This window comes from Alligator sinensis, unplaced genomic scaffold, assembly GCF_000455745.1.
Source record: "Alligator sinensis unplaced genomic scaffold, ASM45574v1 scaffold442_1, whole genome shotgun sequence".
In the NCBI taxonomy this organism is placed as follows: Eukaryota; Metazoa; Chordata; order Crocodylia; family Alligatoridae; genus Alligator; species Alligator sinensis.
This window is the reverse complement of record NW_005841829.1, coordinates 8577596-8604490: the sequence shown is the minus strand read 5'-3', so window position 1 is coordinate 8604490 and position 26895 is coordinate 8577596. Positions and strand designations below refer to the sequence as shown.

Sequence of the window (26895 nt, the reverse complement as noted above, 5' to 3'; positions counted from 1 at the left end):
AGAATATCCAGCTGCTCAACACATTCCCCTTTCTGGTTTACCTGCTCAGGGGTAGGAATCCTGTTTTTCACCAGAATTATTGTTTTCTTTATAGGTTTTTTGTTTTTATTTTGGTTTGTTTTGCCTGCAATTTTGTCATTTTTTATGTATGAACTTAGAGAAGCCAATGTACTATTAGCATCAAAATAAGGAATAAAAAAAGAGTACAAAATAAGGAATAAAATATTCAAAATAAGAAATAAAAAAAGAGTACAACATTTAGGCCTTTTTCTGTGGTACACACAGGCTGCATCCAGACAAGCACAACTGTAGAGAGCAGTGCATGCATGGGCAGTGCACCTTTGCAGCCAGGAGAACACCTGACTATGGAGTATGTGGCACAGCAGACGTGTTTGTGGTGCCATATACAGCATGGCCACACTTGTCTGGAAGCGGCCATATAGTCTCCTTTCTCATCAAGCACTACCTGAAATAGTTCTCTAAGGACTAAATCCACAAACTGCAATCATTAGCATCAGAGGGGCAAGACCCACATTTAATCATTCAGAGGTACCTCTTTCCAGCCATTTTCAGCAAGGAACCCTCTTCCTTCTGGAGTTAGGCACCTCTGCAGTTGGTGAATTCTCATGATAAAAGAACACAATTATTTGCATAATAGTCAAGTGTCTCTGGTAAGCAGGAGACTAAGTTCATTTTCCTGCTGTGATTCAGACTACAGAGTTGAACTTCTGCCTTTCCCATCACAGATGAGTGCTCACTACTGGACTGCTAACTACCTTAGAGTAGGTCTCTCACAACATTTCTTGCTTCATTATAATAATTAAGTATTCACAAGGCAGGACTTTATCTTGACTTTCCCTTGTTATAGGTGACTGCCCTTACTACCAGACAAGAGAATCAACCTCTAGCTTCTTTTCTCTCTGGCTCATTTAATATTTAATTATTTGTACAGAGGAGAACATTTAAAAATATGTTTCCAGCCCTTATAAGTTGTAGAGAAAAATCTTGAAAATCTCAGCTGTGTGCCCTGCAAGCTCAGAAATCAGAAGGCTGAGAAGGAACCCAACATTTATATTCCCAAATGATATTTATGTCATGTTCAATAAAGCTAACTTTATTTGGGAGCAGGGGCTGAGTCATTATTTTTGAAAATGTGAGGTTGCCAATACTAGCCACTAGCATCTTAGTGGGCCAGATCCTCAGCTGATGTAAATAGATCTTGTCCCATAAATTTCTCTTGAGATTAGGATAATTTTCACTGGGCACATCTACACATACATTAATGCACCATAATTACAGCGCATTAAGTTTACTACCTGTAATATCAGGTACTAACAATGCACCATAATCAGCACCGGCATATGTCTTTTAAATGATGCTAATGCACAGAAGACTAATTCTGCTGTGCATTAGCACCTTAGCCCAGCTTTCACTGTGATGTGCTAATGCGCTGTAGAATTAGTCTACTGTGCTTTTAGCGTCTCATGTAGACACGCTCACTAGCTAGGAACCTGGTGCCACATCTGTAAGAGCCTCCTATGTTGCTGCATCATTTATTTTCCATTAAACAACTACAAGCCAATTTATTTGTTAGATATTAGGGAAGGTTGAATGGCCAGATAAAGGTGAAAGGCCCATTGGTAATAAATCCCTTTTTCATGATTTGGGGGTAGATGGTAAGTTAGTGGTACAATATAATGCTATATGCCTTATATTTATATAGCTCTTTTATTTTGAAAGGTAGCTTTGAAATTCTCAGCTAGTTAATGCTTTTATAATGAAAACCCTGGGGTTGAATTTTGGAGGAATTTGGAAATGGAAGCAAACTTTACAGATTGAATCCATCTTTAGTTTTTCACTCAAAGACTTTCTTTGTCCCTGAACCATTATATATTTGGGTTAGAGAGCAGAGAGAGGGACCAGCACAGTGTGTGCTGAACAAAATAAGTAGTAGCTACAGTTTTAGGAATCCAACCCGAAGCTGAGTGAAGTCAATGGAATAACTCAAATTTACTTCAATAGGCCTTAGATTTGGGCCCAAGAACACCAGCCTGTGGTTTTCTATAGCAGGTATGAACGCAACCTAAAAGAGAAAAATCTGGTTGTAATTTTTTCCCTTGCTTCTTTAGGAAGAAGAGAAGGCATTTTTCTCAATAATTACAGTAGTTACTTGCTTCCTGTCCAACCCAAAAGACTGTATAGTGACTGGTAAACTAGTGAAATTATGACATTAAAAGAATCAAGAATGGCAGTTTAGCTTTTCCAAAGAGAAGAGAGAGAGTTGAAGCAGGCTGCTTAAAACACTCTTTTTTCTGTAGTATTTCATACCATTTTAATTTCAAGGTCTTATTACATTTTTAAGAAAGAAACATTTAACATCTCTTACTGTTTCACTGAAGTGTTGATAGTACGCAACCTTTAAGACTTCACTTTATCCTACCAAGGGCTACCCAAGTAAGGTAAACTATATGTTACTTCCCTGACATTAGCAAGACACTAGCAAAAAAACCCAACCATTTGTACTGTATTGGATAAAGCCAAATTAAAGATAAATGTCTTGTGTATGTATGAAGGGACGGAAACAGCCCTATTAAAAATAATCTTTGCATGTCATTTCTATAATCTGTAAAGTGCCTTCCACCAGAGGTAAACCTAGCCAGAACCAGCCCTCACCTAAAGCAAAGACAATTGAGCTATTCTAGGCTTATCCAAAGTTTAGTCAGCCTCTCTCTCTCTTCTTGCCGCCTACCTCATACAAACACATGCACGCACACATGCACACACGAACACACACAATACTTAAGTAGACATTTCACTTTGCTTACACCCCAGTTCGATACAATTCATTTTTTAGTGAGTTGCCTGGTTACTCTTGAAAGGAGAATTCCCATCCAATAACCTTTTATGGCTGCTCAGGTGCTGGAACATAATGAAACATAGAGAGAGAATCTGTGTCATATTCTGAAATGTCTTTTACTTTTACTCTAGTTTGCTTCTTTTTAAAGAGTTGGATGTAAACTCACCTGTGTTGTTTGGTAGCAAATACCAGTGTATTAAAGATTTGTAATATGGGAACTCTTACAATTTCAGATTATTCTTATTTTCACCGGTCTCTTGTTCAAGTCATGTTGTCCTGTTGCTTAAAAGTATTTATTTGGAAGGTCTCTCATCTCTACATCAGTCTTGAATTATGGTAGAAATTTGAAGTGCTAAGTTTTAGGATTTATTTCTCTTCGGATAATTGACCTGAGCTACATCTGAGTGCATACTATCTGCCTAATGTTTTTTTTCAGGTAATATTGACTTCATTCATTTCCTAATGGAGAATATTATATGTATTCTGCTCTAGTAAATGTCCCCCTGATTCCAAATATTTGTTTTTTTAATTTTTTTTTTAAGAATTAAACCCTGAAGAATTGAACAGAAAAGTATTCTTAAAATAAGTTGTATATGTAAGTACAGAATTTGAGCCCAGGGCTGTAGAGACTTTTAAGGCATATTGAGACCATTCTCTTACCATGGAAATGAAGGGCATCAATTTAAATGGGGTCACAGAGCTGTAATTGAAAGCCGAGTTTAGCCCCATTATATTATTTGAAAAGTCAAATGCTGTGTTCAGAGGAGTATAAACTTTATTATTTCCAGCTCTAAGGATCTCAAAACTCATTTCAAATACCATGTTTCACATAAACACTGTGAGGTAAACAAGCATTTATCATCTGTATTTTTCAGGTGAAAAATTCAGGCACAGGGGGAGTATCCAGACAAGTGTGCATGTGCAGTATACGGTGCTGCCAACAGTCCACAGCACTGCAAACTGCATGCACCACACTGCGAATTTGCCACACTACTAGTTTGCAGTGTGGTGGGGGGTTTTTTAAACCAGGAGATTCCCATGGCAAAAAAACCCATGCCTGAAAAAAAGTGGGGCAGTGCATGCGGTGGTGGCAGCACATGCTGCCCAAAACCGGAGCCTGGTCGGCTAGAGCCACACTCAGGCTGCCAGCTAGGCTCCAACGCTGGATAGCTGCTGCTGGAGCTCTGGAAGGCCCCCAGGACCCCAGGTAAGGCTGCTGGGGCCAGCCCAGGTGCTGGGCCTAACCCCCTCTGCCCTACCCAGGGCAACTTGCCACATGTGAAAGCACACGTGTACAGGTATTACCCAGGGCCAAGTAGCAGCAGCGCAAATATGTGCCGCCACTATATGTCCCCAGGGAAACACATGTGCATGCTCATCTGGATATGCCCATAGTATAGTGACTTGCCTTAGGTCACAGAAGACATGCTATTTGCACTTTACTTCTGGTTTCTAGGGTTGTTGTTACTGTCATTCAGATGAGAACTACCAAACACCAATTTTATAGAAATATGGATGTGCATGATCCACATTCACTGGGACAGCTTCACTGACCTATTGCTCTCACAATAGTTTCCCGTTGACAATCCAAACCACAGGGGAAATCTGTAAAACTAAAGATTGAAGTTAACCAGCTAAACTTTAGTAAAAATAGGAACAGCCGACTAAAGCTGTGGCTAGTCTAGCAATATCTGCACTGAAGAATGAGTGAGTGTGAGAGAGCAAGTAGGGCTGAGGGACTTTAGAAGCAAACTGGACAGTTGCCCAGGGCAGTGGAATTTAAGGGATGACATTTCAAGAGCTGATAAGCTATCAGTGACTGCTAATCAGTTAGTCTTGGGAATGCAGAGAAGGGAGCAGCAACATTGTTTTGCATAGAAATAATTAGGGATGGCCCTGTGAGAGAGAGAATACCTTCTTGTTTCCATTGAAACAGCTACAACTTAATGGCAGTACCTGGGTATAGGAAGGAATACATCATAGGGCTAATTTACTCTAAAATAAATACATAAGTTTTCTAAGAGCAAACTTTTCGGGTGACATCTTTTATTCGACCAACTGTTTAAAATTAGACAGACTTTCAAATGCAAAGTGTTCTTCTTTAAGTCCCTTCAGGTCCCTGAAGAAGAATGATTTGCATTCAAAGTGTGTCTAATTCTATCCCAACTGTACAGTTGGTTCAATAAAAGATAGCAACCCAAAAAGATCCTTTACTCTTGCGTAATCACTGGATGATCACAACTACAGCATGTTTTTTAACACTAAGATAATTTTGTAGCTAATTCTTCCCCTTCAGTTGCAAAAAAACCTTTAGGTTAGGGACAGAAGTTACTCATAAACCAACATAAGTGATCAGAAACAGGTTTAAATCTGTAACAAAACAGAAGCTCAGTGCACATAAACCAGTTTCAAAATGGCGTCCCCCCTCCAGGCAAACCCCAGCTGGGGGCTGGGGCCAAGAAGCAGGGTTAAACACCCCTTCCCCCACTCAAACTTACTGCTGGCTGCAACTGTAGACTACAAATCCTAGAGATACTTGGAAGCAGGAAGAGGAAGTGATGACCAACCTTGCATAGTCCTGCTGTTCTGATTTTGGACTACAAATTCCAGAGACCTCAGGGGAGGCAGGAAGAGGAAGCAAACACACAGCCAGTGCTGGTCGCTTGCCAGAGAGCCATGCTTTAACGTACCCTAGCTTTTGGTCTGAGCCATTGAAGGCACATGGCTGCACTTTCTGAATGTCTGTTCACTTCTGTTTCAATTTAATCTCTGCAGTTTAGACTAACTTGCAAAGACTGAATCAATTCAACCTTGGGTTTTTTGACTGTCTGTATTTAGCCTTAATGCCTGGATTGTCTAATTCTAGCCAAACCAATATATTCAAAATATTCTGTGAGTAGCTTCCCAAAGTGACTCCGAAGACATGTCAATAGTAAAAACCCTCATGCTTCCCAGCATTCAGATTTTGAACAGATATAATAAATCTTGAGCAGTGCAAAGTCAAATGAAAAAAAAAATCAGCATATGTAACACCAAAGAGTGTGAAAAAGAAATCTGTCAAAACCCAGTGCAAAGAAGCACTACATGAAATTGGAGGTGTTTGGTTATTACTGTCAGATGAATTGTAAACGTAGTGGAACTGCAAATAACTGTTATTAGAAGGCAGATTGGATCTCCCAACTGTTTCTAACTTTCTGGTAAATTTTCCAAGAGTGGCTTCAGTTGCCCCTGCTTAGTTTTGAATGATGCTGCCATGTATTTTTGGACATCTGCCACCTTCCAAATGCCACTATATTGCAGTGGTTAGCAATGTGGTCTCTGTGTGTACATGTACGGCATGTGGGTCAAATCCAGCTCATAGAGCCATGTTGCCTGGCCTGCTGGGCTCCTAGACAAGCCAGAAATTCAGGGGTGGACAGGCAAGGTTGGGACCTGTCACTGAAATCTAGGGCACTGGGGATGCATGTTGAGGGGAGGGGTAGGGGAAGGGAGGGAAAGCAACAGTTTAGTTAATAACCCCTACAGTCACTACTGCTGCTTGCCCAGCATCAGCTGTTACATCCATATGGCTGGCAAGAAGTCCTGCAGTCTGGATCCAGTCTGCAGGCTTGGGTGAATTTGACACGTCTACTTTTAGATAATTAGACTAGTTCTTGATAGACAGCATGTTCACATAATAAAATATTATCACCAGAGATCCATCCAACTGGTAGTTAGGAGCAGATATTCACATACTGAATGAGCCTGCAGCACAACTTACATTCTTCTTCAGAGAACCAGTTCCTCTGGGCCCAGGACACAGCAAAGATGTAGAGCAGAAGCTTTTAATGCTGTGATCACGCTGTAGTTGCTTTGTTGATAATGAGAATTTGAGACTCTAGGACTCTCTTTCAAGCCCTTTTCAGGACTGAATTTTAAAAATCTCATATACCAATTTATGATAAAAAATAATCCAAATTTGTGGTACAGCCAGAGCAGAACCCCCGGCCACTTGTCAGAACACCACTCATTAAAATTCCAGGCATTCATGATGTAGTGCATTTGAAGCAGCACTAAAAAATTTTAATGGCATATGGATTTATATGTGATTGCATTATTAGGGCCAAATCCTGCCCTCACATATGTTGGTGCATCTTCACTGACTTCCAGGGTGGTGTTCACATGAAACTGGGAGTAGAATCTGGTTCTTATTGTTAATTTATTCAGAAAAAAGCCTAAAATACATCATCACCAATTCCATTTGTGTGGTATTCCCTGCAAGACCAGGTGGGAAGGAGTATGATTCCTATTTGTTCTACGCTTCAAATGGATTCCTCATTTCATGGGAAGGGGGGAAAAAAACCCCGAAAACACTTAACTATCAATATCTGAAATGCTTCCATGATACTTTAGATAAGGTGAGTTCTGGAGGTACCTTCCTGCCTATTGCATTGTGCTAAAGAATGCAGGGTGCAAGAGACTAATGAATACTACTGTTGTTCAGGTCTTGGAAATCACTAATACTTCAATTCACAAAAGTTTTACTATTTTGTAACCCATTTATTTCCTCTTTTTAAACACAGGTCAGCAGTTCACTAGTAAACAGCTATTAAAATATAGTCCTTCCTGTTACTGAAGTACCTGAGAGTAGCTCTATACTGCTTCTTTGGCATTCTTGAAAGCACAGCCTTACTCACCAGATCTCATGCTACACATGCCAAACCTAGAAATGAGGAATGATGCCATACTATTGTCCTTCCCCCCCCGCCCACCTATGAAACAAGAACAGGTGGGCAGGCTCATATTCCCTCTAAGGTGTCAAGGAAGTGGTATAGACACACTCTGAGTCACCTTTCAGTTGTACTGCTTTTTCCATGAGGTAACTTTATTAACTTAAATTGATTTACTGCTGACTTGTACCTGGATGATAGGAAAACCAGGCACAGTCTTCTGACAGCTGGGGCTAATTTTCTTCCAGTCTGCACCAATGAAACCTTATTGATTTTGGTAGCTGTATTTTGGATTCATGTTGGCATATTTGGAAGAAGAATCTGGACCTGGTTCTGAGCTCCATTACACCAGAATAAATTGGATCAACTCCAAAGCTACATTATGGATGTGTCTATATGTGAATATTAATGTGACAAACTCCAGCACGGTTTGTACCAGATTTTATTGCTCCTGGGTACTGCATTCTCCAGTCAGCTTATGGAGGCGGTTAGGTCAAGGGATGGTATTGTCATGGCTGACCTAAACTACCCGAACATTAGCTGGGAGGAGCAGACAGCCAGGTCTGACCGCTCGCGTAGGTTCCTGGCTGTATTACAGGACCTTCACTTTATCCAGGAAGTGCACAGCCCCACTAGGGGTAACGTCTTGCTGGACCTGGTCCTGGCCACGGAGGATGACCTGGTGAGGGGACTGCAGGTCCTTGACCACCTGGGCAATAGTGATCATCACCTGCTGGATTTCACTATCCAACGCAGGGCGTCTAGGGCTCACACCAAGGCTAAAGCCCTTGACTTCAGAAGGGCCAACTTCAATGATTTTAGGAGATTAGTGGGGGAGGCAATAAGGGCCCAGAAGGTAGAGGAGATGGGAACCCACAAGGGGTGGTCGTACGTTAAGGGGGCGATCCTCCAGGCCCAAAGGATAACAGTCCCTGAGAGAAGCAAGCGGGGTAAGGGTGCTCAGAAACCCCCATGGCTCAGCAAGGGCATTCAGCAATGCCTGAGGACTAAAAGGGAGGCGTACAACCAGTGGAAGGGAGGAGCTATCAACAAGGAGGAGTACTCCTCCTCGGCCCGGGTGTGTAGGAGGGCTATTAGGAAGGCCAAAGTAGAGATGGTAAAATGAACATGACTGAGGGCTCTTAGCACCTCCAGTAAGCTCAGCACCTTGTAGGAGTAAGGTTTAAAAGGCTAAATGCTAAATTCCCAGTCTTCTACCAATGAAATCCTTTACCTTGGATTCTCCTCCTCCAAGTACATTTACCATCACTTCCATAACAGTCTCATGCATTCCTAAAGCTCTCATAAGATTAGGATGTTGATAAAACACTTTATTGTTCATGATGTCTCTATGGGGAAACAGAATAAGAAATGGATTATAATGTACTGTTCACTAAAAAAAAAAAAACATTTCATTTGTTTTTCTGTCACACAATAACCACAAATCTACCTGTGTGAAGAAAATCCCTACTTTTGCATTCCTTACACAAGGTGCAACTCCAAATTTCAGAATTAAATTTACATGGTTGCTGATCAGGAATTTTTCAAACCAGTTTTTTGGTTTGGTTGGAAAATGTTGATTTATTGAAACCACAATATTTGCAGGAACATACTGGTTTTGACACAGCTTTTGTCATAAAATGTTTCCTAACTATCATGCCAATTATATTTCTTTCCTTTAGGCATTTGTCTGCAAAGACTGCCATCAAGATCAAGGAAAGGATTAAAAACTAGATAAAAAAGGGATCTATTACCTGGACATTGGGAGGGTACCTAATTCTCTGACACACATTTTTCTAAAGGTAGTGGAGAGAAGCAGAGGATTCCCATCTGGTTCTGCCTGTGGAACCATTATATTTTGCCATTTCTTTTGATATGTCATATTATTTTGGGGACCTCAGTACCAGGCTGCTAGCAGACACCAAGATTGAGTTATACCTCTACAGAGCTCATGGTAAGAGGAGCTGACAGAGATTGTTGTCTGTGCTTCTGAGGTTTTTTCCATCAACATTAGACAAACTACAAAAGTGGGCAGATGAGAATAGGACGGGGTTCAACGTAGACAACTGCAGGGTGCTGCACCTTGGGAGAAGGAATCCACAGCATACATACAGGCTAAGCATTTCCCTTCTTGAAAGGGATCTTGGGAGTCATTATTGACTCCAAGATGAACATGAGCCGCCAATGCCAGACTGTAGCCAGCAAGGCCAGCCATACCTTGTCATGCATCCATAGGTGCAACTCAAGCCGGTCCTGAGAGGTGATACTTCCCCTCTATGCGACTTTGGTCAGGCCGCAGTTGGAGTACTGCATCCAGTACTGGGCGCCGCACTTCAAAAGGGATGTGGCCAGCCTGGAGAGGGTCCAGAGGAGGGCCACATGCTTGGTGAGCGGGGAGCAGGAAGGAGAGACTGAGGGACCTGAACCTGTTCAGCTTCAGTAAGAGGAGGCTGAGGGGGGGACCTGGTGGCTGCCTACAAGCTCATCAAGGGGGATCAACAGCAAATAGACTCAGCTCTTTTCTCCCCAGCACCACCTGGGGTGACGAGAAACAATGGTCATAAGCTAATGGAGAATAGGTTTAGGTTGGAGATCAGAAGGCAGTATTTTACAGTTAGGGTGGCCAAAATCTGGAACCAACTTCCCAGGGAAGTGGTCCTCGCCCCTACCTTGGGCATATTCAAGAGGAGGTTGGACGATCACCTGCCTGGGGTCTTGTGAACCCAACATTCATTCCTGCCTGTGGCAGGGAGTCAGGCTAGATGATCTGTTCAGGTCCCTCCTGACCCTAGCTACTTTGAAACTATGAAACGAATTTACACGTGTGCCTTGGACCGCAGCATGTTGTCACCCCAGCTGGTAGGGAGCATGGGGGATCAGCCTGCCAGCTCAGGGCTGATCCTACCTAACTCCATGTGCTGCTGAGGGACTGGCTGGAACATGAGTATGCTATGGTGTGGGGCTAGCTGGGAGGTAGCCCCATTGTAGCACCCTCATGCGTCAGCCAACACCCGGTCTACAAGTGCGTCATGGTGGAGTAAATAACTCTGCCATAAGAATAGTACTTGTGTTGGGCAGTACTAACTTACGATGCAGTGAATTATTTTACTCTGATCAAATAGCACTGTTCATGTAGATGGTGATGCTTTATTGCGGAGCTAATTAGGTATCTCCGCAGTAACTGTCTCATGTAGATGCTAGACCCAGAGAGGAACATTAGGACCTTGGCAGGTATATTCTTTAGCAAAAGGAAGACATCCTTGAAACAATGATGTCTTATATAACACTTACTTAAAAATGTTATCTCAAATTGTATCATGGGACCTTTTTTAAATCCCCTCATTAATGATGATTATGTAAGCTTCATTACAGATGCTAGACACTTCTACATTCCTAGCAGGAGTTGATTTATTTCTGTTACAATTTACTCTGCCATTTGGTTAATCATTCCTGACATTTTACCTATCATTTTGTGAAATATGGCTGTGCGCCACATTGAAAACCAGATGTAATTTATTTTTTAAGCCATCAAAATATGATTGCAAAGTTAATATTAATTAAGCTAAATGTTTTACGTGGATAAGCGTAAAAAAATCACTGACAGCTTATGAAAGAAATTACTGAAAAAAACCATTTTATTTAGAGACAACTGATGTTCAGCTCTTCTTTTCTGAAGCACTTTACAACCAGTAACTAATCAATCTTTCCAATGTTCCTGTGAAGTAGATGAATACTGTTATTCTCGTTTTAAGGCAGCACCATCCCTTCGTTGGGTATGGAGGGCCCTGATTGTAATTGGGGTAGGTACACAGTGCATGAGCCATGTTTCCTGGACCTAGCATAAGAAGTAAGGAGCATACTTGCTTCAAGCCACCAGGCACCTTGGTGGGTAGAGGAAGAACAGATTCAACTAGTCACATTTCCTTTCCAAAGGGGAGACGGGCTACTGTTTTAATATTTGGACTGAGTGTTCCTGACAGCAGGATTTGAACTAGATGAGGGCTAGTGACAGAGGGGCTACTGTCTCACACCCCTGCTTCTCATTCCTTATTTTTTTTTTTTTTACATCAGAAATTATCACATTAACTTCCATAGAAATCATCACATTCATCACATAGCTGCACACTCAGGAAATGTGCCTTCAAATGACAAAGAAGTCATAGAAGGAGATACACTCTTATGGCTGTCTTTAGTGAGAGCTTTGCCTGAGCAAATTAAAACAAAAGAACTGATCTCTTAAATGGCAAAGATTCTTTCATGCAAATAATCCCTATTAAAATGAATATTCCTGATTCTGCCCATATTGAAGGCAATGTTAAATCTCTTAATTCCAGCAAGAGGAGGACTTCTGTTTCCCTCCCTCCCCCTTCCCCCGCCCCCAGTGAAGAAGTTAATTTGGAAACTATAGCTAAAGAATGGTTTTTAAAATGCCACATTTTTCAGATTGTCATTGTGGTGTCAGTGGGTTCTTAAATAAATAAAGACTCTTACCAGTCTCTGTCAAACAATGTCTAAGGTTTGGAAAGCTTTAACTTTCAAGATGCACGCAATCTATTCTAACATAATTTTGGGGTCTAATTACCATTGTTCCATAAAGAAATGTTCATCTTTGTCAAGCTAATTGGTCAAATGCAGCATAAATAACAAAGTCTAAGTGCCAGTACTTAGCTTCTACATAAAATATTCAAAGGGAGAAAAATAATGTTTAGTAAGTGAGGATGCATAAAGCCTGCAGGACTCACTACACAAAGGAGTTTGTTATCTGAGTCCTGAAGCTTGGTTTCCAGAGGTAAATCAATCTCTGATGATTCAAATACCTCTCAGGGGACACGTCTACATGAGACATTAGCTCCTCAGTAAAACACTGCTGTTTACACGTACGGTGCTATTAGAACGGAGTAAACCAATTACGTCTGCCACAGGACAGTATTTGTAAATGCAACTACCATCCTTCGGCAGAGCAATGCATGTGCAGATGCTGACAGGGGTGGCTAGGGCATAACGGTGTTTCAGTGCAAGGATGCTTCAGTGCCCCAGCCAGCCCCTCCACAGAAAGCTAAGCCAGGTCAGAATAGCTCCAGTCTGTCAGGCTGACCCCCAGGTCTTCTGCCAGCTGAGGTTGCTCTGACCTGACTCAATGTGCTGCGGTCCTGGGAACATGTGTAAATGCGGCACCCAAGAGCAATACATCCCAGCATGATAAGCACCAGATCTTATTGCTTCACTCTAATAGCACATGTAGACGTGCCCAGGGTCAAGTTTCCTTATCTGGCTCTGCCAAATAGCCCATACGTAGCAAATCCTCTGACTCTCAAAAGACATCTAAAGTAGATGCTTTTTCACTGGGACTTATTTGAGGCTGTTTGATTCAAGGCTGGGTGGAAGAAGAATGACCCATTTTGCTTTCAAACACTTCACACAATCTTAATGCACATTCAGGGAATTTCAGAGGATGAGGTTTACCTATGGCCTGGACCTAAAACCTACCATTGGTCTTGAATGGTGTGGGTAAATGGAAATATTTCTTACAGCTCTAATGCTAAGACTCCCTGTGAAGAATCAATCTCCTTCTATGTAGCAATAACAGTAAGTTACTATGCTAATGCATATTAAATTGGGAAATAAAGAAAATGTTTGTTATAAACATTGCATTTAAAACAATGATTGGTGCTTTATGGTACTGCTAATAAGATTATGGAAAGGCAATCTGTACATAGGAGTTTATTTCGATGCCCACAAGTTTTAAATCATTACTTTTTATATCCCAGCCCACTGGATGTCTCCTCCAATTGAATTACCATTGGGTTTTACAATGTGATTTACAAAATGAGCTGACAGTATGATTTACAAAGTATCATATAAAACACAACTGTTTCCCTTATAATACAATCATTAAAACAATGCATGGAAAGCTGAAAATGACCAGACATTAGAAAAAAACAAATCTATGTTTAGGCTGGAACCCAGTTATGAACAAGTCTTTTAAGCAAAATTATCAATACTAACAATGAATGCAGGACAAACTTGTCTAAATGATTGCAAGTCTTGTTTTACAGTGTTTTGCAACTCCTCTTTAGGAGAAACATGAAAGTACATTATTTAAGAGAAAAATCTAATATTCTTCCATTTCATACAGTCACACATCATTCTTAAAATAAATTTTACTTTTTCTGGAAGAAGCTATGAAAAACCACAAATGTATACTTTTCCAAAGTGTAGCCACTATACTTATAGCTGCAATCTTTTTCCAAACACCCATTGTGTCTTTAATTAAGAAAAAAGAACAAAAAGGGCAGAAAACACTACACAAATGAACAGAACAGAGTACAACAGCACATTAAAAATATAGTATTCGAGCCATAGATGCCATCGTTGTGGGAACAGATGTTTTGTTCCAGTGCTACAAACTTTCTAGCCTCATGAAAAAAATAGTTGCATCTACCTTGGAGAGAATCCAAAATCTAACCTTTGTGTAGGGTTAGAAGTTTTAATTAGGATTTCTGCCTAGGTTTGGGGGTTTTAGACAATATTATGTACATGGCTAACTTAATAAATTAGGTCCTTTTGAATGTCAGAACAGTACAAAGAGGGGACAAATTGTCTTGAATGTCTTACATATAATCAAAATGATAGAACAGAATGTCACTAACATGTAAGGGCTAAGGCAGTGTATGCTGTCATCTCTACAACAGTATAGATGGTTCTGAACTTTTTCATTATGGAAAAAGTAATTGTGAATGGCAGTTTTATTATTAAAATAACTACACCAGGAAAGATTTTGAGCTCACCTACATTAATGTAACTGAGGGCAAAATCTGGCCCACTCAGGTCAAAATATACAAGTTTAAAGCTGTTTGACTGCTTTATTTTCTATCACACAATCCAGATGAATTACACCCACATCCAGTATATGTAGTTTCACTTGCAAATCAGAACACCGATGTCAATAAGTGGCATTGTTTTACTTGATATGTATTGAAAGGGTGCTGAATATGTGTCTCAATTCAAATCTGCTGCTAGTTCATATGATTGGAAAAGAAAGTGCTTTTTGCCACTTCATTTAGCTTGTGGCATTCATTTTTTTTCAAAGACAGACTTAGGTTTGATTACTTCCAGCCTGTACAAGTCAAATGCACCTTGGAATGTTTTAAAAGGTTTGACAGCTCTGAAATATAATTTGACTGTACATACATACATATTTTCATAAATACATCTGACAGGGACCTCAGAACTAAGTATGCGGTGTTATGGGACAGAATCACAATAGGCAGCTTTATTTGTGGAATCTAGATCCAAAGTAAAATGAACTGAGTTTTGATCATATTGTCAATACACAAATTAAACAAAAAAATACGCAATTAGTTTACTCAGGAAATAAACATATTTGCAAATAATCTGACTGGAAGAAGTGTGTTATTTACAACACTGAAAGCTTTTAACAACCATAGACTTATTAATGTGTTGTACTGTAAAGTCACCCAGACAAGGCTAGCAAGAACGAGCATAGTGGTAGGTCCCAAAGGCAACTCCCAAACATCTTCCTCATGTGGAGACTTTGGTAATTGTCTGTTGTATAAAACACCAACTCATACAACTTCATTTCAGATGTTAACTGTATCAGTTTTCCTTACATAGAAGAGTTCGACTGTATTACTTCAATTATTGTGAAGACATTCTAAATCCACAGAACAGCAGACATTCCCATTCTGTACAAACAAACAAACGAATATTAGTGCTCGTCATTGAACAAGTGAAAAACAGAAGAGAACAAAGGGCCGTACGACTGGGAGACAGAAATCCTTTTTGTTTCTATGGGAAATGAATAAACCTGTGTGACTCTGGTAGAGGTAGAGTGTTGTTGATCCCTTCTACTGAATTTCTCTGGTCTGTTAGCTACCTGATAATGCACAAGCCTTTGTTATATCTGCTATACAGCTCATGCAGTGTCTTCTTTTTTCAGATTTCCAGCCTGGAAATAGAAGTTAGTTCAGGTTCCAGGCCTATTTGGTTCTTGCTGCGATTTTCAAACATGTTGACTATGGTGCAAAACTTTAGAACTCTTGGTTCAGAGATGGTACCTTTTATTAGACCAACTAACAAATGGCAAAAAAAAAATTATCTTTTTTCCATTTCTTTTTGTCTCAGACCAACACGGCTACCAAATACATTGACTATGATGGTGTTTTTATGAGCTGACCATTCCTTTAACAGGTAAGAATTAAAATCACTGACTCATTTCTCATGGTGTCAACTGCTGAGAGTCACAATTCACCTGACTTGCATTGAAATCAGAAACTTAAGTGTGAAATCCTATTAAAAAACTGTACATTTAATTAATATACAATTTTAAAAATAGCACAGCTACTACATTTAACTTTGCAGTGATATTCTGTACAGAGGCTTTTAGTCTGTTTGAACATATGCAGGTGTGCATACTCTCAGATCACAGGTAAGAACTGTGATAGCAGTTCCAACTCTGTTGTCAATAGGTAAGTCTGTGAGTCAAATGCACAGGAATCTTACAAATTAAAAAAAAAAATCTAGCCCTTAGGGGAAATTCCACAAAAAAGGCCAGCAAAGAAAATCACAATGAATTAAAGCCCAGAATCAAACCATAATGCAGTAAAAGCTGTGTTAACCAGCATTTTACTAACCGGAATACTCTGTTAACAGGATTTCTAATATTCCTCAATACAAATCTTCACTTTAGCAACCAGAATCTTTGCTGCGTCTGCCTGGCATGAGCATCAAGTATTTCTGTTGTTTACCTTAGTTAGTGATGCTGCTGATATAGGAGCTGCCGGGAGTCTGCAGGGGAAGGGATCTGTGCAGGGTAGGGAGGGCTGCCGTTGCAGGGTGTGGCAGGTATAACTCTCAGATAACCAGAATTTTTAGATAACTGGCACCCCCATTACCCCACTCATGCCAGATAACAAAGCTTTTACTCTACCTTTTCTCTAGTATTACACAGGAGACAAAAAACTTCATACAGCATTTTATATGATACAGTTTATATGATATGAGACACAGTTTCATAAGACTATATTTAGTTTTTTCACTGAGCAAGGAATGAATAAAATGGAAGAGTTCTCTATCTATGAATGATACAAAGGACAGGCAACCAGAATTTGAATTCAACACTGGGTGCATCTATACGTTCATTAATGTGCTTTTGCTGCTGCACATTAAATTTAGTACTTCTAATGTGAGGTACTAAATAAATCTGTATTAGGCTGCCCTAATGCACAGTAGCAAAAGTGCATGCTTTTTAGTGACATGTAATGTGCAATAGACTTATTTTACTGTGCATTAGGATATTAGTATGGTTTTTGATGTGACACTTTAATGTGATGTAAAATAGGCTACTATGCATTAAAGCACATGTGTAGAAGTGCCCAGTGTTAAGAAGCTATATTTTAATAGTAGTAAAATGGCTTTATTTAGGGTTTGTTTAGTCCTCATTTTTACAATAAAAAAAGGGTTTCTTAGGTAGCACTGGACAAAAATAAATCTTTTTGTAAGAACGTACATTTGCTTCAAGTCTAAGGTTATGCCTAGATTTTTAAAAAGTGAGAAAAGTATTTGACCTGTGTGTTTAGATATGCCTGTGTGATGCTGTCATTTTGTGAACTGTCCATCTATATAAAATTCCAAAATTCCACTATAAAACTTAAGGTGGGATTTTGGAATTGAAGAACTCTGGTTTTCATTTCAGTCCATCAGATAGGTGAAATTTATTTATCCATTATACCACACCTGTTGTTTGCAACACATTAATTATGAATGAAGTTTATTTAGTCAGTTTCTTCCTCATACAGGGATCATTCCAAACTACACTGAAATCAATGGAAAGACTCACATGGGCTTTGATGAGCCCAGATCAAATCTGTATTGCTTAGAAACAGTATCATTCTACATTGATTTTTCAAATATGATGGTTGCACTTACAGCATTATGTGCAAAATCAGGCTGGAAATCTGAAAAAGACACACTTCGGCTTACTTTCCAATATTTCCTGTTTTACTGAACACACTGGCAAAAGCCAGGAAGTGCAAAGAAAGGAAGAAGCACAAAGGAGGATAAAATTATGGCAACTTGAATGGAGCTGCCACAAGAGAAGGAATTAACAGAATGTTCCTGGAAGAAATCACCCTGTATTTAAAATTATCCTCTAACTAGTAAAATACCACAAGCTGGGGCAGGTTTATTTCAGCTCAAGGGGTTGTCATGGAGTTGCACTATTTTGGGGTGGGGTTTTCCTGGAATGTCCCTTTCATGCATTCAGGGTTAAGTTAATATATTTGATGCATCACTGGCATGATTTCCTACTGGTTTACTTTTTGTGTCATCATTTACCCCTGCAAACCCAAGGTATAAGTTGTGGGGCTGTGTGAAACAGCACCATTTCGCTTCAACTTCCATTTCGCCATTTTGATGGGACAGTGTTTCAAGTTTCGTTTCATTTCGAAACCACTGTTTCATTTCCTTTTATCGAAACTGCTTCGCTGTTTCAACACTGTTTCGACGTGTCACCTATAGGTTATAATGGAAATAACATTGTTATTTCCTATCTGATTCAGATGAAACTTGCAGGGATGGTAGCCCCTTCTGAGGCCACAAAGCCTGCCAAGTTTTAAGGAGATAGGTGCAGGGGTTTCTGGGAAACTGCACTTCAAATTCTTGAAAGCAAAACATATGTCGCGTGTGTATTAAGCCACAGCAGGATGAAAACTGCAGGCATGCTAGCCCCTGCTGAAGCCACGAAGCCTGCCAAGTTTCAAGAAGATAGGTGCAGGGGGTTTTGGCTTCTAGGACCCTGCACCTTAGGCTGCTGACAGGCAAACTCATGACATGGGTGATTGTGTGACTGACCGTATCTTTTAGGGCACAGGGGAGTGAAAACTGCAGGTATAGTAGCCCCCGCTGAGGCCATGAAGCCTGCCAGCTTTCAGGGAGATAGATGCAGGGGTTTCTGGGAAAGCGCACCTCAAGCTGCTGACAAGTAAAACTTATGACATGTGTGACTCTGTGTGTGTGTGTGTGTGTGTGTGTGTGTGTGTGTGTGTGTGTTAAGGCGTGCCGTCACTGGAACTGGGGCCTCTACATGGCATGGTAGTGTGCCTCAATGAGGTCTACTCCTTCCCTACAGCCTCAGCCCGGTCCACCACTTTAAATGACAACAGGTAATAACTTAGTAAGCAGCACAGTAGCATCAGCAGCATCTCAGGCAGCCAAACAGTCACAGTCAATATCAGAGCAGTCGTTCCCCGCATCTTCCCCCTCCCTCTCCTTACTTTCTGTTTCCCTGCAGCCAAGCCCAGCTTCAGCATTGAAACTTGAAACGTCTCGAAACTTTTGAAGCATTCTGACTGACCTCATTTTGTTTCAAGGCTGTTTCAAAGCCCTTCATTTCATTTCAATTTCACTGTTTTGAGCTCGAAATGAGTTGAAACAGTGTTGACACGAGACAGCTGGCAAAATTTTGCACAGCCCTAATAAACTGCACTCCTCCACGTGTCATCTCTGAATATGGCTCACAGTGATTCTGTTTCTAGCGCTCCTCTCAAACATTTGTTTTGGAGAACGAGCAAGCCTAAGTTTCAAACCCTCATGTATCATGCATTTTTTGTTATTGTATTTGTCTCTAGTAAACAGTTGTTATTGCTTTAAAAGTACATTTTAATAAACTTAAGCCATTATTAAAATGCTATCCTAGTTTCATATAAAGAATTCCTCCAGGGCTTTCAAACAGAATAGTTTAAAGTTGAAGAAGTATGTTAAATATCTGTACTAACATTTCCAAGAAAATAACTATAGAATTACCATGTTTTGTTTCCACTCCGCAAACCATAAATTATACATCTGTTATACTGTAGGCCACATTCTCTGCCCTTGGATCTCATTTATTTCAATGCAAGTTGCGTGAGAACTTAGAGAGCTAAAATATTATCCTATTATTTATAATATAGTACAGATTTCCATCACTATAATATGGTCACAGTACCTTGCATTTGCAGGTGATACAAGGAGATCCAACCATAGTCCATACAGAGCCACTGAGCCTTGTGATCCCATAGCCATCTAAACAGGTTTTTTGGATGTCGTAAGTGATGTTATCAGCTAGACAAGGGTCACTGACACAGTGGGGGCAACATTCTCCTTCTGAAATAGCTGTGTATTCACAGTTTGGATTTGGGCATAAAAGGGGCCAACAATCCACTTCCCCCTCCTGTAGAAAGAGAAATAAGGTGCATGGATATTCATTACAAATCACTTGATAATGAGAAACAATAAAACCTATAGCCTGTGAGAGCTTATTTGTGCATCAAGCTGCAATTGTTCTAACATGTTAGCACTATACATAAATTCAGCTAGTCAGAGCACAGCATCATTAGGCACTGTTTCCTATAGAGCATAATATCATTTTATTTTTTCTTGATGTAACGAACAATTATGTTCTTTATCATGACAGGATTGCCGAAATTAAAAAATAAATAAATTGGTGAGTTGTGGCTTCATACAGACATTTGAATAATCTGGGAGAATTGTCCTAAGTATGTTTTGCTGGTAGAAAAATTTACCCAGAACTGTGTGTACAGACATTTGAGTGCTGAGGTGCTGAAGAATGGAGAGCTTAAAATGCTGATGCTGTGCAGCTGGATGGGGTCTAATGTACACATCTCAGCATGCTCTGCAGGCTCCATTGGACTGTCTGGCAAAGGACAGCTGCAGTGCATATAGCTGATCCTGGGGATGGGGCAGAGGGGAAGTTGGGGCATGGACCCTAAGATCAGCCCATACCTGACCCCCATACTCAGCAGAAGGTTTGGATTGGATAAGGAGTAGTCCTGGGTCTAGAACATATGCCACATGCTCAATATAAGGCATGAATCAAATCAGCCACAAAGATGTTTTACATTAAATGTGAAACATCTTTATGGCTGGTTTGCTGTTATATCATTTACTGACTGTATGACGTTACAATTTATGGCACAATTAACATGTTAAAAGCTTTAGATTGCATTACAGGTTAAAGAAAGCTTTTACATGTCTCCATAAATATGCTATTTAAGACATACTAAGAAAACAAGAGGCACTTATCACCTGATGGCCGGCTCCATATAAAAGGGGTAGGGATCATACACCTGTCCCTAAATCTGGCTCTCTCTGCAATTCAAGGGCCATGACACTTCAGCAGGCTTCAGCTGAAGTGCAGCTTATTCCACCATGTCTTATAATACCTGACATACTTTTCCCTGTATATGCTCCCTACTGAAAGCAGCTGGAAAATATCCACATATATAGACTTTATACCACTCAGGGAATGCTCTTACTGGCCTCTTAGGGCATTTTTCCTTTGTGTTGCTTCAGACTGATAAGTATTGGGTTCCAAATGCTAATGGGCAATGCATAATTTTTTTTAAAGGTCCTTATTTTTAAAATTAAAATCAATTTTTCACCCCAAGCAAAAATAGGCACTTGCTAAAGCTGTGTCCATAACACATCATTAATTTTGGCCATAGTCAAGTACCTAGAAAATATATTTCTCCCTATCCCATAACTCTAAATAACCAAAATAAAAACAAATTAAGTAAAACATACTTTAGGCTCGATCCTCTCTTAAACAGATAGTGAATCATAATGTGTTTAATTCCATTAAGGCTGTGCATACCCTATACAGAATGAAGAAAAAAATTAGGAAGTAGGGTAAAAACTCAGGCTGTATTTGTGCAGTTCTTAGCACTAAAAAATGGAAGTGAAATGGATTCTGAGTCTAAATCCCAGAAACATCATTGACTTAGCTTATCACCTTAAATCACCTAGCCCATTTATGTCTCAGTTAGCTGAGCTAGGAAATCAGGTGACACACAAAATATCTTTTGGAAATATACTGAACTTGAGTACTCCTGTGAATATTCCATTTAAGTATATTTGAATATCTTACAATTTAACTGAAAATCTTTGCCCCTTTTATTTTTTATGCAATTATATAAGAACCAAAAAAAAGTAAACCCAAAACAACATGGGCCCTTAAATTGAAGGGCCATATGCTTACTTACGAAGTACAGGATAATGTTATGTATTCTGCAAGTCCCCAGGGCCCAGGGAAGTCAGTATCAATATTATGTGTGCACCAATTAGGGCTTTTTTTGAGAGAGGCACTCCTGTTTTCCTTGATTTGCTTTTAATTAAAATTGTTGGTTTACTAATTGGGATCTCTCCCCATAAATGAAAACTGAGGAAAAATTGAGAATATAATAATAAATAGATCACGACCCCAGGTTCCCCCTGCGCTGGCAATAAGGTGTGATGGGCTCTGATCCTTGAACTCACAATCATACCTCCTGCCATGCATGTATGGCATGGAAGGTAGCACAGTTGTGGGGGGGTCATAGATCAGATTCCATGGCACCTTTACTTGCACATCTGCCAGGGTAATACTACTACTACTATTACTACTACTACTAATAAACAAGAACTAGCACCTGAGAATAAAAATGCTACTTGTTTTTTTGTTATTCCTTCTATGTGTTTGCTTGGTATTTTAGATTTTCTTTATCATGTTGGCCTTTGGTTTCCTAGTTGTTTGCTTTTTCAAGGTGTATTGGACTTTGTTTTTGATTCCTGCATTTCCAGTTTTGATACGAAAAATTAGCCATATTGTGGGATTTGTATTTTAAAGAAAAAAATTGTTTTTATAAGTTAATATTTTGAAAATAACATAATTGATAAAATCTCTGCAAGGAATGTTGATAAATAAAATATCAATGCAATGAACAAAATTAAAATTGTTTCAAAGGTTTCAAAATTACTATGGAATTTTGTTGACCTGCTCTACTTACACAGAGCTGAGAAGAGAGTTGTAAGATAATCTATTACCTTGCTTCTGCTTCATGATTTTAGAGCCTTTAACATCTTTTTAATAATAATCGAAGTAAAAGGACATTGAAGAAAGAATTAGCAACCTCCCATTTTAAAACATGCCTTGCTATAAATCCAAATCTTTATCATGTTGGCTTCTCTTGAAAACAGTTTACTTTCATACCAGACAACGACATTGCTGACAGCTGTATGTCCAGTTGTCCCCACTATGATACAGCTTATGTCCATTTTGGTCTAAACATTGACTGGTGACTCTGGTGTCACATTCTGGGCAGCAAAAGAGATCAACACTGGGGTTCTGGCAATCACAAGCTGTTCGCCGGCAGAAAATCTTCCCATCCTGTTGAGAACAAATTTTCATTGGTAGTAAGTATATGCTACTAAATAGCAAGTTACTTCAGCTGAACAGACACAGTGATGATAATGGTGTATAAAAATGGTGTGCACAGGCAGCCCAGGGAAGACCAGGGACAAGTCCTATAAGATATAAACTTCCTTGGTGCCTGGCAAAATGGGCAAGGAGCTATGTTGCTATGCCTTTGTCATGTCATTATAAAAATCACCTTTCAATGCTAGTGGACCTTTATCTTCTACCTGTTTTCTGTTGAAATGTCACTGTGTCCCTCTTTTTCCATGCCCCTAGATATAAAATAACCAGTGTCTCTAGTTCAAATGGAGTAAGGCAATTTCACATCTCATCAATTATATGACCAAAAATCTCCAAGTAGTCACCTCTTTCTCTAGTATGTATCAGAACAATAATTTTCTGCACACTTTATTTTCAATAACTGTGTGATTATCAAGAAAATTACTTTCAATAAATCAAAACTGAGCATGTAGTCCCATTAATTTAATAGGAACCTATAACATTAAAAACAGAGAAAGTCACTGCTATCTAAGGAACACCATATAACAACATCAAGGTAGCATTCTAGTTTCCTCATATAACAACATCAAGGTAGTATTTATCTCTAGTTATAGTCTACATCTGGAATTTGAGTTCATCAGATAAAAACTACTTAGTCACAATGTATCATCATGCAAAATAATCTTGAATTAAAGATATATTTTTATTCACAGATTCCTTGAGCTTTAGTTTTCTACCAGAAATGTTAAATATTCACCAACAGTGGCTATGTAAAGACAGTCAAAAAGCCCAAGGCTCAGTCAATTCAATCTTCACAGGTTAGTCTACGCTACATAGACTGAACTGATAAATAAGTGAATAGACATTCACTTTTGATACTGGAAATGCAGCCACATGCCTGCAGTGACTCAAGCCAGAAGCCAGGGAGCGCTAGAGCACTTAGGGAACTAGGGTTTCTAACTCTTTTGAATCTATTCTGGGGGTTTCCAGAATGCCAACATGCCCATGATACACAATGTGAATGTGGCAAATGCACACTACTATTATATTTTAAAAACCCACTGGACTACTGTATAAATTGGATTCAACATTTAATATGTATTTTAATGAATGCCTTATAATTGATCTCCTGGGTGACTCTCAGCAGTCTCCTGGAGATTTATATCTAATTCCTGGAGACTCTAGGGCAATCCGTGGGGGTTGACAATCCTAGCTGAAGCAGACAGCTTGGGCCAAGGACGGCCCACTCACCCTGGATGGTGTGGGGGGAGGTGCGGGGGAGGTACAAAGCATCCTGGGATGTTGGAGGACTGTGAGTTAACTTGAATCTGGAGGGAATCTGGGACAGAAGTTCAATAAACCAATTTAACCTAAATCAGTTAAATCTGATACTACATCCATCCAGGTTTATCTTAAATCAGTTTTGGCTATTTAGAAAGCAGTTTATATGCACTGAACTTCTGTTGTATTTAGATTTAAACTGGTTTCCTATCTCTTATACTGGTTTATGTGTAATTTCTGTTCCTAGCCAGTACAAAACTGGGTACTCAGTTAAAACAGTTAATCAGAATTGTCATGGCTAAACACAGAAATTGCATCTGCATATAAAAAAGAAAGGATATATTCAGTTGGTACAAAAGGAATAGTGAATTTATTCCAAATCTTGTGATAAAAATTATGGAGATGATTGTTTTACAAATTATACCCTTATAGGTCAGGCAACCCACTGCTATTGCACATGCAGACTAGGCAACCAAAATCACAGTTTATAATCAATGAGTTACTGCAAAGGTTTTTTATTATTTTGGCTTAAGTTTTTAGATTTTATCATCATTTACTGGTTTCACACTTACTCAGGTGTGAACAAGAGGCTTAGCAGAAAAAGGAAGGAAGGGCAGATTCTTTTAGAGTTTATTCCTGAGTCATTCCATTAACTTCAATGGGGTTGCTTTACATTTCAATCAGTGCCAGGGCCGAAACAAAAACAGAGGTTTTAGGGCTATAAATGAGGTAAGGCAAAATACCAAAATTTTTCAATACTGCCACAGTAACCATTACTCTTGTGAGAAAAGGGACAATACAACTTGTTATTATAACCGTGACTAATTAGATGTTTTTACATGAGCCCTAATAATGTGTTTAAAGGGCAATTCAAAATGAGAATTATCTGTCCATATGCTGACAAAATACATTATATATCCAAAATAACAGTTAGTTGTGTCATGAGTTGCTTAGATCAGAATTATTAACATAAAATAAAATAGAATAAAACATCACACACAAAACAGGAACATGCAGAGGACCAGCAGCATGAAATTATAATGCTCATATTTGCTAATGACACTGCAGGTGTTTCATAATATTCCTGAATTGATTTGCTTATTACAGATGATTGTGGTAATGCTTAAAATTGCTCGTTGTTTCTTGCAACAAAAAATAAACAGGAAACAAAACATGGAAAAGTAGTGAGCACAAAACCCCTAAGACAGGACTCCACCAATTTTCTTCAAGGCAAATGGCTAGATGGAAAAATTTAAGTTTATCTTTACTTGCTGATCTCAGCTTGTGAGTCCAGCTATGTAGAAGAGAACAGGGTCTCTTTGCATCATACTCTAGAGTGAATGGTAGGGAGAGGAGAATGAGAAACTCTGGGTCTACTAGCTACCCAGGGTAGCATGGATGGTAGGGAATAAAATGCTCCCTTAAAATAGCATATGGACAGCAGAATAAGAACTATTAAACTCCAAGGATGTGGAATTATGACTTTCTGAGGGAAAATTCACTTTCAGGGTAGAGTGGTATTACTATATCCAGTCCATTAATCAGGGAAAATTTTAAAGTTACAACTCAGGCCAAATGTTCACACCAAATGACTAGTACCACAAACTTAGGAGATCCTTGTGCTCTCTAGGTGCCTTGGTGTCACTCAATCAAAAACTCTGTCACCTGAGCACTAGAGTTCTAGTTAATAACTGCTAGCAATAACCTGTCCATCCTGTTTAGATTTGCATCCTCTACTTGAAGATCATTTTAAAAATTCCCCTTTTCACTTGGTGACAACATTGGTGCTTTTGTGCTACTCACTGCTTCTGCACTGTTTTACCTCTGGGGAGTAACTAACCTTTTACATTGCCTTCACTCTATATATTTCAGAACAATGACAGTGCCTGATATTTCTGCTGGAGACCTTTTGATACTCATAATGCACTGTTTCTCTCTCCATTCTTTAAGCATCTGTGATTTGTCTACAACCTTGCTAGTTCCACATCCTGCAAAAATTATTTTGATCCATATGCTATAGTGAGACAGAGCCTCTTACACTGTGTCGTCTTACTTGCCTCTCTGGAATACTATACTATCCCTATGTGAATGTTGGCTGTTTTAAAAAACATACAAACAAAAAACCTTGCTTTATATGAACATAGAAATGGAAAACTTATTTTCCTTTCAATGGAATAGTATCTAGTTTTCTCACATACCCCCCCCCCCCTCCCCCCCCAATAAAGGCATGTACTTTGGTAAGGCAGAATAAAGAAAAAAAAGAGTCATGGCTGCACAGAACAGGGACAACGCCTAATATTCAGCTCACTTACACTCCCCTTTCTGCTTAACCAAAAGCTGAAACCCTAGCTGCTGTGGATTGGTCTCCATGTGTGGATCTATGATTCTGAAAAAACCTAAAAAGTCTGCAAACAGAAATAAGAGAAGAGAGACCAGGAACAGCTAGCAGACTGAACAGCTGCCAGAAAAAAGGTAAGCTTGATTTGTGGACCATCAAGACCATTAAAAGGAGAGATGATCATTAACATCTATGAAATGAAGAACAATGAGCCATTAAATCAACTGACTCCCTCAGCTGTCTGAATAGAAATGCCACCTCTGGAATCAAAGCAAGGTGATTCTATTTGGCAGAAAAATCAGCTTCCCTGCTTAAGACATGCACCCCAATTTTTTTTTTTTGTGGGGGGGGGGGGGGGAGTTATTTTTGCGAAAAAGTGGGTATGCAATATATACACTAATAAACACTTAGAGATACACATACAGTTGTATATCCAGATTGAAGTACCTGCAACACGTGT

The 26895-nt window shown here is 39.4% G+C and overlaps 1 protein-coding gene across 1 annotated transcript in view; it reads right to left on the bottom strand.

Moving 5' to 3' along the window:
• Positions 1–12018: 12018 nt before the first annotated feature.
• NELL1 (neural EGFL like 1) overlaps positions 12019–26895 on the bottom strand; it is a 537948-nt gene continuing 523071 nt past the window's right edge. The window contains exons 18-20 of the mRNA XM_025199761.1: positions 22613–22789; positions 19571–19795; positions 12019–15272 (exon numbers count right to left, since the gene is read on the bottom strand). Coding sequence (XP_025055546.1) covers positions 15222–15272; positions 19571–19795; positions 22613–22789 — 453 coding nt within the window. The 3' untranslated portion in view covers positions 12019–15221. The remainder of the gene's footprint in view (positions 15273–19570; positions 19796–22612; positions 22790–26895) is intronic.